The 12500-nt window shown below is 36.0% G+C and overlaps 1 protein-coding gene across 8 annotated transcripts in view; it reads right to left on the bottom strand.

The window, feature by feature from the left end:
- Positions 1-12500, bottom strand: part of DACH1 (dachshund family transcription factor 1) — a 352983-nt gene that overhangs the window by 92881 nt on the left and 247602 nt on the right. For 4 of the 8 annotated variants that reach the window (XM_021548063.4, XM_085576681.1, XM_085576669.1 and 1 more), the window contains 2 exons: positions 10975-11110; positions 8603-8740 (listed from right to left, as the gene is read on the bottom strand). In XM_021548063.4, coding sequence (XP_021403738.2) covers positions 8603-8740; positions 10975-11110 — 274 coding nt within the window. The remainder of the gene's footprint in view (positions 1-8602; positions 8741-10974; positions 11111-12500) is intronic. The other 4 variants (XM_031504835.3, XM_021548062.3, XM_085576685.1 and 1 more) reach the window with 1 other exon arrangement.

Here is a 12500-nt window from a genome sequence, read left to right as displayed (position 1 = left end):
AACAATAGCTACAGGTATTTCTACTCTCTGAAACCAAAACTAAGTTTAATACCAGAGCTGTGTGAAGAAGTAGTCATAAGGCAAACTATTTCCTAACAGTCTGTTAGGATCCAAAGCAATGCTTTTAAACTCAAAAATTACCTGTTTTGCGACAAAGAGTCTGTGGACTTTTTGTTTTCAAAGTAGCTTCTTAAGCAGCAGAAGGAAAAATTGATGCAAATCATCCAGGTATTAGATACTGTATCAAAGTGGAGAATCTTCTTCAACAAATTGAAGTTGAATGGTAAGAAAAAATTGAAACTACTTCTAGTTGAATTGTGAGAATCTGATACATCTCAAAGGACACAAATCCAAATTATCTGCACTAAAGGAAAGAAGTATCTCTGAGAACTCAGTCTGACCATAGATTGCATGCAAAGATAGCAGATTCTGGAATACTCATTGTCATACTGTAATACTTTCTCAGAACAAAAATTTGAAAAAAATTATGTGGAGATACTGTAACAAAAAAGGCAGTTGAATTTTCTTTTTAAAAAGGGAAAGAAATATTTTTAGTTATATAAAATTTGCCATACTATTTACAAGGAAATATCCATGTCTCTGCTGCAATTCTAGGTTAAGGCTTTTCAAAACTGATTTTTTTTGGAGTATTTTGAACAACTTAGATAAAACTTAAAACCAATTTCACAGCAATTATTAACACTTTCAAAGCAGTGCCTTCAAGTAGTCTCAAGTGGAAGACATTCTTAAAATTTTGCTGTGGGTGCTCTTTTCTGTAACAGTAACCGTTAGAGTAAAATGGTACAAATAAAGCCAAGTACATAAATTTCCATTAAGCCAGGGCATTCAGTTATTTGAATTTTCAGGAAGAACATGTATGACTGCGGTGGTGTGTCTTTAATTTGATATTTGTTTAATATCTGTTTACCCCCCCCCCATCCCTAATCTCCTCATCTCCAAGTGGTCAATCCTCCCTTTCCCTGCCCCTTTCCCTGGAACTTTCCCTGTCTATTTAGTGAGGCTCAACACTCTATTGATCCATTTGTACTATTCCACTCCCCTGTTTCCCCTGATAAGTTTGTGATATGTTAGTCCTGCCCTAAACTCCTCCCCTGCTATTCCCTTAGTGGTTACTGTTCCTACACCCGTCCTCCTGAGTTCTGTATAAAACCTCTGCTCCCGCCCCCAAGGGGGTCTTGGGGCTCAGTGAATAAAACCATCCCGTTCACCCCCAAGTCCCGTGGTCGCCTTCGTCTGTCCCCGTGCGCCACGAACTGAACTGCAGAGCTTGCAGGGGAAAGCGGCCGCCCGTTCTCTTCCCTCACCGCCCAGCACGGCACGGCTCGGAGTGCCGCGGCGAGAGGAGCGCATGCCGCGCCACAACATATGACTCTATGCTCCCTTTAAATTCACAAAACAATTATGTGTTTCTTAATGTCTTCAGAATTCAGTTCTAGGGCAGCTAGATATATAATGTATCCTTTTGTTCTCCTGCAAAAAGTAAAACTAGAAATAACTACTTTAGAGAAACAGAACCATATTTGATCACCCTCATGGTGCTATGGGACATCCTCTCATAGTGGGATGCCATAGCTTCTTTAACTTCATTCCCTGTAACACATTTCTCCTAAAACTAAACACTAAGAGAACTGATGATTTGAAAACTTCAGTGTGGTAGCATGATAAGAAGGTTCTTTCTAACATCAATACCCATTACATCTTTTATTTAAGAATTCAAAATGACTACACAAATTATTTCAAAGGGGTTTATAGCTTCTCTCCACTATATAAAGACCATAAAAAAACTGAAGACCATTCTAAGGTCTATTGCATGAAGGACACATAATGACCATTGAAAAGAATGTTGTGGGGGAAAAAAGAAACACAAGAATAAAGCACCTTTCAGAACTGTTTGGGGCACAAGACAGAAGAACTGTACATGTCAAGCTGTTTCAATAGATTATTAGAAAATACAGCAGATTCTGTGGACATGTAACTCATACGAGACTATTCAGAAAATCAGATATATCCAAGATTCATGCGAGTCACTGTAAATGTACAATAGGCAGTCTGCAGATGTGCAATTGGGCTGCATTGAGCCTAGTTAGCCAGGAGTCTTTCAGAAGTGACGTGCACATATCCATCAAGTGAAAACTGCACAGCCAATCTCCCATAAAATGTGCCAAAACTACTACTACCCTACTAGTAGAATAAAGGCCCCTAGTAGCAAACAAGTATGCAGAGGAATGTCATTGGAGGATGACTTGGTGAGCTGTGAGGACCTTGGGTGGCATCCCCTAAGTTACGGAGACACAAGACACTTCCCTCAAAGCTGTTAAAACCCCACTGGCTCCTTCCTCTGCTCCTATGTCTGTTCCTATGTCCCTGAGCCACTTCCTTCCAGTTCCCTGACTGGCCCTCATCTTTGCAGTGCCCAGAGACCAGGTTCACCCCCAGACCCCTCTGGATGGGGCAGTGAGAGCTGAGACCTGTGTGTGCTGGGGAACCCTGACCAGATCATTGCAGAGCTGAATTAAACATCTGTGGTACCATGCAAAGGCCCTTTCTGCTTCTTTACCCTGGACCTTACCAGCAGCAGTTCAGGCTGCTACAATGAGGGTCTATAGAAATAATTTTAACCAATTACTTGCACTGAAAAAAAAAGCTTTCAGAAGTTTGTACTACCTTTGCACTCCTTCCTGCCTACACATACTATTCATACCCTGTTCAATAATATGAATGGCTTCTATATTTTCTATGTGACAAAAAACAGTTGTTTTCCAGCTACTTAGGAAAAAACAACCCATTAAGAAAAAACTTCTGATTTTATTTTTCACCTTTATAATCCATTAACTGCAGTAGCTTTTAATGTACTTTGAAAATTCCTGAGCCTCTAGGGCTGAGTGAAAAGATATACCAATAACCAAAGTGTAGAAAAGTTATCTTGGTGATACTGGCTTTATCAAAACTTTAATTTAGCAGATCATTATTATATTATCCATCATAGGTCAAAATTTTGACTATTATCTATTAAGATTTAGAAGATAATATGTGAATTGAGAATGTAGACTTAAAATGTGTTAACTGTAAATGTATCGGCATGTAGAAACCGTCAAAGTATTGTTCTTGTTACATTAAAATGCAATATTCAGTCAGAAAAATATATCGTATAAGTATCCCTCTGTGTGTATGCATCCATACAAAAATGAACAGATAAAATATGTTTACACAAGCAGCTGGGCAGCAGAACTGCCAATGAAAATTACTCTGTACATCAACTGGTAAATACTTTCCTTATAAAAGGACTTTCTCAGAAAACCAACGAAAATTGTAACAGACCAGAAAGAGAATTTAAGCAAAGTTCTGGATCACTTACTTGCTGACTTTGCTAGAGAAGAGCTCAAGCTGAAGAGAATTGTGTTGATGCTAAAACTTCCTTTGAGTCTTTCATATTTATAGAAACATATTCATATGTGTTTCTATATTTGTTAAGGTGAATAAGCATGTTATATTTACACTGTGCACGCCTTTTAAGAAGATTAACTGCTGATAATACAGAATGAATATCTAACTATATAGGATGGCATACTTATCATTAGTTCCATTTTTGATGCATGAATGCTAACAGGAAAATCCAATTCTAACTTCAGAATATTTAAATTATTTTCCATTTTTATCTGAGGATACTTTGTAATTTTATTATTATATTTTATAAAATATTATCCAAAGGTCTAAGACTGACGTTGTCTCTACATGGGTATATAAAATAAAAAGAAAGACAAAACCAGGAACTTTTTAATACATGGGTTTGATAAAATTATACCTTAATTGCTGCTGTCAAGAAGCAGTTATTGTTGATTACCTGAAAATTACTTGTGGACTTTCCATTAATATCATAATTTAAAGCTCTTCTGAAAGAAATACTTTAACTTGTTTTGTGAGCATGGTGAGTATTTTATATTTTGCCATAGAAAACAGTATGCATATTTTCAGCAAGAGAGTGTCCTTCCCATAAGACCTCAAATAACATATTCAATTGAAAATGCAAGCATGACATTCAGGCTTCATTTGCTGTTGGTATCTATCTAAAAAAAGCCCAAATTGATGGAGACAGAAAATTCTAATCTGATGCCCTAAGGCCAGATCCAATAAGACACTTAAGCATCTAAATTTGGTGCTAAAGCAACTAGCTTTTCAGTGTTTGTCCCCCAGAAGGGAATCCTGGGCTGAAGTGAGCTGAGTCTTACATTTCTTTGTAGAGTACTAGGCAGGTACCAGTTAGGGGGTGCTATGAGCAACCACTGCCTCCAACATCACCAAAAAAAAAATGTATGCAGATACCCGGAGCAAGTAAGTAGACAAACACTGCCAGTAGGACTGAGCTATAAATTACACCTTGCAGACCCAATACAACCTTGAGTCCAGGTCGTAAGGGTAAAGGGATGATGTTAAAATATACTTCCCTCTTTTACAAAAAGCACAGTGATTAAGGACACTGCTCAGAAAATGTGCTCCACATCTCCAAGTATGGTGTGTCTGACTTTTAAGTCATTGGTTATTTTGGACTCTGTTTTTGAAACACTTCCGATCAATGAGCAAAAAGAGGATCAGGATTCAGCAGTCTAGTCTTTTATGTTCTCCGCTAGTTCCTCTTCCCTATCCATGCTTAACAGATAATATTACTGAAGAGCTGAAAGGGTATTCAGTGCCACAAAAACCACCAAAAATCTGCTTCTCAAAGTTTCAGACTGGAAGGTCTGCAGGATGTCATATGTAAGCTGAACAGGATAAGTAATGAAATGTACCTCATCAAAACAGAGGGGCTCGACTCTTTCTGTCACAGAAACTTGAAAATACTTTAAAAAGTCTTCTCTTAACATAGAAAACTGAATTGATCTTTTCTAATATGAATCCCATACTTCACATAAGCCCTTCTTGTTAAATCTGACTCCAGAAAACCAAATGAGCATCATCAGAGTCCATAATTATAGATTACAAAATTAGATGCTTGGTTTCGGCTGTCAAACACCTGAACTAACATTGTGTACTTCAACTTACCTCATTCTTCCCAGGGCCATTTGCAGTTCTACAGCCTGCTTTCAGTAAAATTGGAAATGCTGCTGTCTTCTAATAAGCAAAACACCATAGAAATCTAGGATAATTGATCTCTTGTGATACAGATGATGACATCTTGATTTATGTAGGAATTGTGAGGCAGAGATACTCTGCTGTCCTCCCTAGTTCTGACTAGGAACCTCACTGGACCACAACATAACCTTAGCAAATCTAAGTACCCTTCTTATGGATCTCAGGGAATGAGTGGAACTTCTGACTTGTACACTGGGTCTAGCATGAAGCTAGGATGCAGCCAAGCTGCACACCTGGATAAAGCAGCTGCAAAATGTCCCCAGCACCTATGCTTTATATATGGCTACTGACAACAGAAACTCTTACAGTTTTCCTACAACAAATAATGATCCAGAGCCTGATGTGAACTTGCCAGTTTTAACAGACAGATCCATAGAACTTAATTTGATTGTTGGTGTCATAATAATAGCCTGACTCAATGGAAGGTAGTACCCCCCAAAATTCTGCATTTTTACCAGAACCTGAAAATATATTTTGAAGACAATTCAAAGGCAAATAATAAAAAAAAAACAACCAAAAATCCCCAAAACCAAAAAAAGTCCACCAAATAACAAAAAAACCACCTCAAAACCAAACAAAAAACCCAAACAAAAAACCCACAAAAAAACCCAAAAAAACCAACCAAACAAGCAAACAAAAATCCCCGAAACAAAAAACCTACAAAAAAAAACCAAAACAAAACAAAAAAACACACAAAACTACACAAGACCTTTACTGGTATCTTAAATAACTCTAATAAAATAGACTAGTTTTAATAATTATTTAATCATTAATAATAATTCTTGCTGGATTTTGAATAGAAATACATATGATCTTTGAAAGACATATTCAGTTTGCCAATGCTAATGAACTGTTTCTAAATGTGCTATATCATGTAGTGTGGACTGGGTAAATTAGCTCCTTTGCACTATGTTTCTAACAGGTAAATGGCATTTTATCTCATGTATCCAGCTCATAGATCAGGTGAAACAAATGATTCACCCCTCTGACATTCAGAATTTGGTATGTTGATCAGTTCCCTCGGTTATTACTTTGTTCCCTTTGTTCCCTTTAAATTATCTGTTGACTGTAAATACATTCTCCCTGATCTGAGATAACTTCGGGTATTTTTCATCTTTTCATTTTTTGATGGAAGAGGAGACAAAAAAAGACAGGGCCTTCTTTACTAGTAAGGATTTCTAGGTTCCCTTTCTAGGTTCTCCCAGGTTCAATTAAAACACATTTTAGTTGCAGCTAGTAGATTTCTGTCAACAAAAGGCTTAGAAGATAACACATTAATTTTTAAATGCTTCATGATACTTATTTAGAACTTCTGATTTCCTTTCCTTTCCTTTCCTTTCCTTTCCTTTCCTTTCCTTTCCTTTCCTTTCCTTTCCTTTCCTTTCCTTTCCTTTCCTTTCCTTTCCTTTCCTTTCCTTTCCTTTCCTTTCCTTTCCTTTCCTTTCCTTTCCTTCCCTTCCCTTCCCTTCCCTTCCCTTCCCTTCCCTTCCCTTCCCTTCCCTTCCCTTCCCTTCCCTTCCCTTCCCTTCCCTTCCCTTCCCTTCCCTTCCCTTCCCTTCCCTTCCCTTCCCTTCCCTTCCCTTCCCTTCCCTTCCCTTCCCTTCCCTTCCCTTCCCTTCCCTTCCCTTCCCTTCCCTTCCCTTCCCTTCCCTTCCCTTCCCTTCCCTTCCCTATTTCCGTTTCCTTCTTTCTCTCTCTTTCCATTTCCTTCTTTCTCAGCTGATGAAGGTGATGGCCTTTTAACAATAAAAGTGCCACCACTTGTATGTGTGTTTGCATTTTTAAATATGGTCGCAGTCTGACTGATTTGCAGGGGTAAAACAGTTTCAAAAACTGATTGCAAGCTCACAGTGACAAAACTAGATAATTACTATCTCCACAAATATCTGTAAGTCAAATCACTTGTATTAATACAGATTAGATTAGTACTAAAGTTATAAGATTGATATGAGAGACATGATAAATGTAGTCATGACAGAAAACAATTTTTAATTTAGTAACCCCTATCAATCTAGATAGCCCATGAATATTTACCATTAATTCAGTAGGCTGGAACAGAGCAGGGAAAAAAAAAAAAAAAAAAAAAAAAAAAGAGATTTAACCTAAACAGGACTACAGGACTGAGGAAAAAAGAGAATTCCCAGCAGTTTTACAGAGAACAGATCTTGCAAAGACTGGGAAACTACATTTGGGATAGCATAATAAAAAAAAACCTTTAAAAAATCTGGATGACATGCAAAAGTATTGCCATTCTTAATATGTACTTCTCTTTGCAGAACTTACCAGTTGGATTATTGTTAAACAAGTAACTTCAAAGGCTGAAATAAAATAATTTATGGAAATTCAAAACAAACGTATTTGATCACATCATACTTCACAGCAGGGATACAATTTGCAGAGGCTGAGTGAGGGCATAGTGTAAGCAAAAACAGGTTGTGTGTGCAATGAACCAAACTAAATGGTTTATATAAAAGAAATGTTGTTTCCATTAATTTTTCTGGTAATCTTATTAAAAATGCCACCTGTTCAGAATAGAATTGTCCAGGTTTTAATTCCTTTTCATATCTCAGTGTTCAAACACAAGACAGAGGAGGTAACATTTTATAGCTATTAAAACATGTCACAAAATGTCTTATTCTGAAATCTTCATAGCTACAGCAGTTTCTACAGCTCTGTTTCAACATCTGGTTATTGTACCTTTTACTTTTTCTCTTGTTGTGCTCAAAGAACTGACTGCTGATAAGCTTAGAGAATTTTTTTTCAAAGCATGAATTGCTTTTTAAGCCTCTCTTGAAAAAAAAAAAAAGTTTTCAGTCTATAAGACCTAAAATTCAAATATATAAAGCAAATAAAACATAAAATTCACCTTTTAAAATTCCACAACCACCCCACCAAAATTCCCTGTAAGAGCCCTGAACAGGAACTTGACTTTGAATACCAGCAGAGATGAAATGGTGTCATAATCAGCGTAAGTGCATGTGGGCTATTCACCTAGATCAAACACTTTGGTCATATACTCAATTAAATTTAAATCTCATTATATAATGTATACCAGCCTCATTTTATGCAATTCCCTAATTTAATGGCTTGGTATTAGCCTTTTTTCATTTTTGCACACATGGACTAATTTTCACGGTGCTCAGTCCCTCTGGGAAGTAGGTCATTAAAGTCAACTGGACGGAGACAGAAACTTAATACCTAAACAGTGTTGCAGAAGGGTCAGAGTCACAATAATAATGTAAAACAGTTTTTCACTCATTAATATTGAAGATGAAAAAATAGAACAATAATGAAAATTATTATCCTGTTAAAATTTGATTTGTGAAACCGAAAAAAAATAAATCAACAAAACAAAAATCTCAATTAAATTAAAAATCACAATTATAGTAATATTTAGCTACCAAGACAACACTTGTTTTACACTGAAGCACTAGAATTACAATATTCATATTACCTTTCTCAATGTGTATTCTTTTTGTCTCATGTCCCACATCATGACCAGCGAGATCACCCTCCTTAGGTCCAGGCAGGACATTAGGTGACAAACCCATCAGCATTTGGTTCATAGAGAGCCCGTTCTGATGGACAGCTGCTAGACACAAGCGCAGGCAGAAAGAAATCAGCCATCATATTAACAATACTCTTTTTTGCTTCTTTTACATAGTATTCCTCTTATTTATACAAGAATTCTAACAATCACAAAGTTACTTAATTAGTGCTATAAGGATCCACATGGAGGAAAAGTTTCTTCCTGTTACTTCTAGTTTAAAACAATCAGTTTTAAAAAGAAAGTTCCATAAGTTTGGATAAAGTTGGAGATTTGCAAATATGTTCTTGCTTATTTAATAAGAATTGTGAAATTTTTAATTCATTATACAAAAATGCTTGAGTACCAATATTCCAAATATACTTCCTTAAATAAAGCATTGTGGCCTTTCAGGTGATAAACACGGTTTTTCCATATATTCTGTGCAACAGTAGAATTGCTTATTTGTCATCAGACAGGTGGAAAAGCCCTGTCCAAGAGTTTTCAGAGACCTTCATGAGTCTCAAACAATCTCAGAAAGGTGTATATATTTCTATGTAGGTAGTTTATATTTCTATGCTTTTATTCTGAAAAAAATTGTCTTTTCAAGAGATTAATGCCATTTTTAATATTTTTTTTTTTAATATGGAACACATATTCCTGGAGTAGTCATCTTATTCTGGCTGGCACCACAAAAGATGTACTTAAGAACCTGGTGTGATGTTAACAAATCAGATAGAACAGAAAAGAATTATCTTATAAATAAATAATTTATTGAAGTGATCCACTACTTAAGGAACTCTGTTATGCTCACATGGAAGAAAAAAATGCACAAAGGTCCCACTACTCTCTGTAAATTATAGAGTAAACTGAACAATACACTTTCCTTTTTCATTTAAAAAAAAAGAGCAATTCCAATAAATATCTCTCAATTTAGATTTTTGTTGTTTTGGGTTTTTTTTTTTAAGAGAACAATGGAAAAGAGCTTCATCAGTTGTAAACAAATATACTATTCAATGAAGAAAAAAAATTTAATCCCACATTTGTGAGACTTTTTTCAGATCTTCACTTATGAAGTCTGCAGTGGGTTGATCCTGGCTGGACACCATGTGCCCACCAAACCCACTCTATCATTCCCCCTCCTCAACTGGACAATGGAAAGAAAATATAATGAAAGGCTTGTGGGTCAAGCCTGGGGAAATAGATAGGTCACAGTATATGGGATGCCAATTTAATCTACTCTCTGAATTGTCCAAGTGATAAGAAAACAGAATTTTCAGCTTGTCATAGTCAGGCCTCATTTCTTTTCTTTGGTAAGTCATTTTTCATTACACACTAATGAAAGATCTCTCATCTGAAGGTCAATGAAGAGTCAGCTTCCTGAGTCTATGGAGAGCCTGAAAAGAAGCAGCCTAAAGGACATGTGTTGCATCTAATCAGTATGGCCACCTATTTCATACAGCTATTTCATGGCCTTCTATGTGTGTGATAAACCCTCCAGTTCCACCTACTGACAGATTCCACTATGGAAAGATGATTTAAACACACAAAAACCTGCAATAGAGCAGGATTAAAGAGAATGGACAAATGTAATATAAATTAAGTATATATCCATAAAATGGCATGCATTTAAAACCTTAATTTCTATTGCTGCACTGGATTATCAAAGAAATCAGAGTCTTTGCCATGTAATTTACATCCTATATATGGTACTTTGATAAGAATGGCATCACTCTGGGACACCACAGTTTAAATTTCACTCTGCCCCCTGTGAACTATGAGGTGATAATATTCTTTCTATCATATTTCTTACCATTACAAAATTTTGTATTTAAAAAATTTATAAAGGATATACATTCTTAATTTATTTAACCCAATTCTTGTCTTTATCAAGCAATTCTACTATGTAAAATATTGCTTATGAAATCAGATTCAATTTAGAAATCAAAACCAAGTAACCAGATTAAATAAAATTCAATTTATTTTAAAAATGTCTACACTATATGTTCAGTTCTAAAACTAATGCAGCAAATTGCTTCCTGCCTGCAATTCTGTATTTCATTGCTCATATCTTTATGTTTAATATGACATTATGGTAGTTTATATCAGTACCTGTTAATGTAGCATCAGATATTATGATACTGTAAACTAGGGAACATAATGTTGGGAGACAGTTGTTGCAGCTGAACTTCTGAGCATGAGACATATGAGATCTATTTAAGGCAAGGGCATTTTGGCCAGAAAAACAAGCTGCAGCTATTCAGTTTTAAAGTGGTGAGAAGGACAAGAATAGGACCTACGGATTCTGTCTGAAGAGCTCTCGGTCCGTGCAGGAGAACTGGACACACTGCTGCTTCGATGAGAGGATGGATGGCTGCCAGGTCTTCGGCCCTCTTCAAGAGAAGGAGCAGGAGAAGGGCTGTCTGGAACACGTTCCTAGAACACACAAGGAGTCATTGTGATAAAATGGCAACATTAAACCAAGCCTCTGTTTCCAAACATCACTTCCCTAAACTGAATCTCCCTCCTAAATTGCAACCTATTCATTCCCCTGTGGACATTTCCAGGATTTGCAGAGCATTCTCAAAGGAAACTTGGCAGCTGTAGGACACTAGACCTTACATTCAGCATGCAATGTGAGCACTGCCCATCCTATTAGTCTTTTAACTGCCTTCTGGACTACTTAAAAAAATAAGAGGTTCGTTAAGCTTTTGTTGTTGTTGTTTTGGTTTGGCTTTTGTTGTTTTTTCTTTTTTTTAATGTTTTCTTTGTTTGTTTTATTTTATTTACTCATATCATCATGCAGTTGAATTGGAAACATACATTTTGGCTTACAGATGTTAGCCTTATGGGAGGTGGAATTATGTATTTCTGTAAATAAATAAAGATCAGGTACCGTCGTTTTATCTCATGTTGATTTTTACTTCACATTTTAATTTCAAAGAGGCTTCTTGAGCAACAAGATCTTATGGAACTGTTATGGATCATAAAGAAAATATAACCTCCTTATAGTACCTATACCAGTAACATGACTGATGTCCAAATGTCTATTTTGACATGGAACACAAACTTGGAATGAATCACACTTTTTGGATGAATGTCACCATATCACTTCAAAATGGGGAAAACCACAATTCGTATTTTTCTATCCAGGGAAAGGCCTGGCAGGGTAGCCAAGAGGAACTATGATGCACTTCAAGAGATTCCTTGGTTTTGTAAACCAGAATGTAAGGATGTGTGATGGTTTGAATTGCATATCTGCTATGTACAAATTGTTAGTATGTAGCAGACAGATATATCTGATATTTACCCAGAAGTTTGACATGAACAATAGTCAAAGGGAGATGAGTGCAGAATAGATCTTTCTAGAAAATTCACTGTCTTTCCCTTCAGTTTCCTTTTTACTGCTGAAAGTTCTCAAGACTCATTGCTAAAGTATGTGAAAATGAGGCTGTTTTGGAAAAGCAGTGATAAAAATAAATAAATCCTATAGGGGAAATCTATTGGAAGGATTGAAAATATTAAACTAACTTTTTTTCTTGTTTTTCTCCTTTTGATAACTGAAAAACTGACTTATAATGAAAAAAAAAACAATAAGCCCAAACCAGCAATCAACAAACAACTGCATTCAACTCACTAAAAGCTTTTGGTAATGAAATAATACAATTAGTACATATTTAATAACACAAAAGAAATCTCACTGTTCCAAATGCATTTTCTTGAATAAAGCAGTACATTCCTCACACAGAAATGTTCTTTTTGAGCAGTCATTATTTTATTATGCACAGTTACTAGACAAATATTTACTTCTCTGAATGCATTCCTA

This window comes from Lonchura striata, chromosome 1 (assembly GCF_050655825.1).
Source record: "Lonchura striata isolate lonStrDom1 chromosome 1, ASM5065582v1, whole genome shotgun sequence".
Taxonomy (NCBI): domain Eukaryota; kingdom Metazoa; phylum Chordata; class Aves; order Passeriformes; family Estrildidae; genus Lonchura; species Lonchura striata.
The sequence above is the reverse complement of the archived record's forward strand: the minus strand, read 5'-3'. Positions and strand labels throughout refer to the sequence as shown.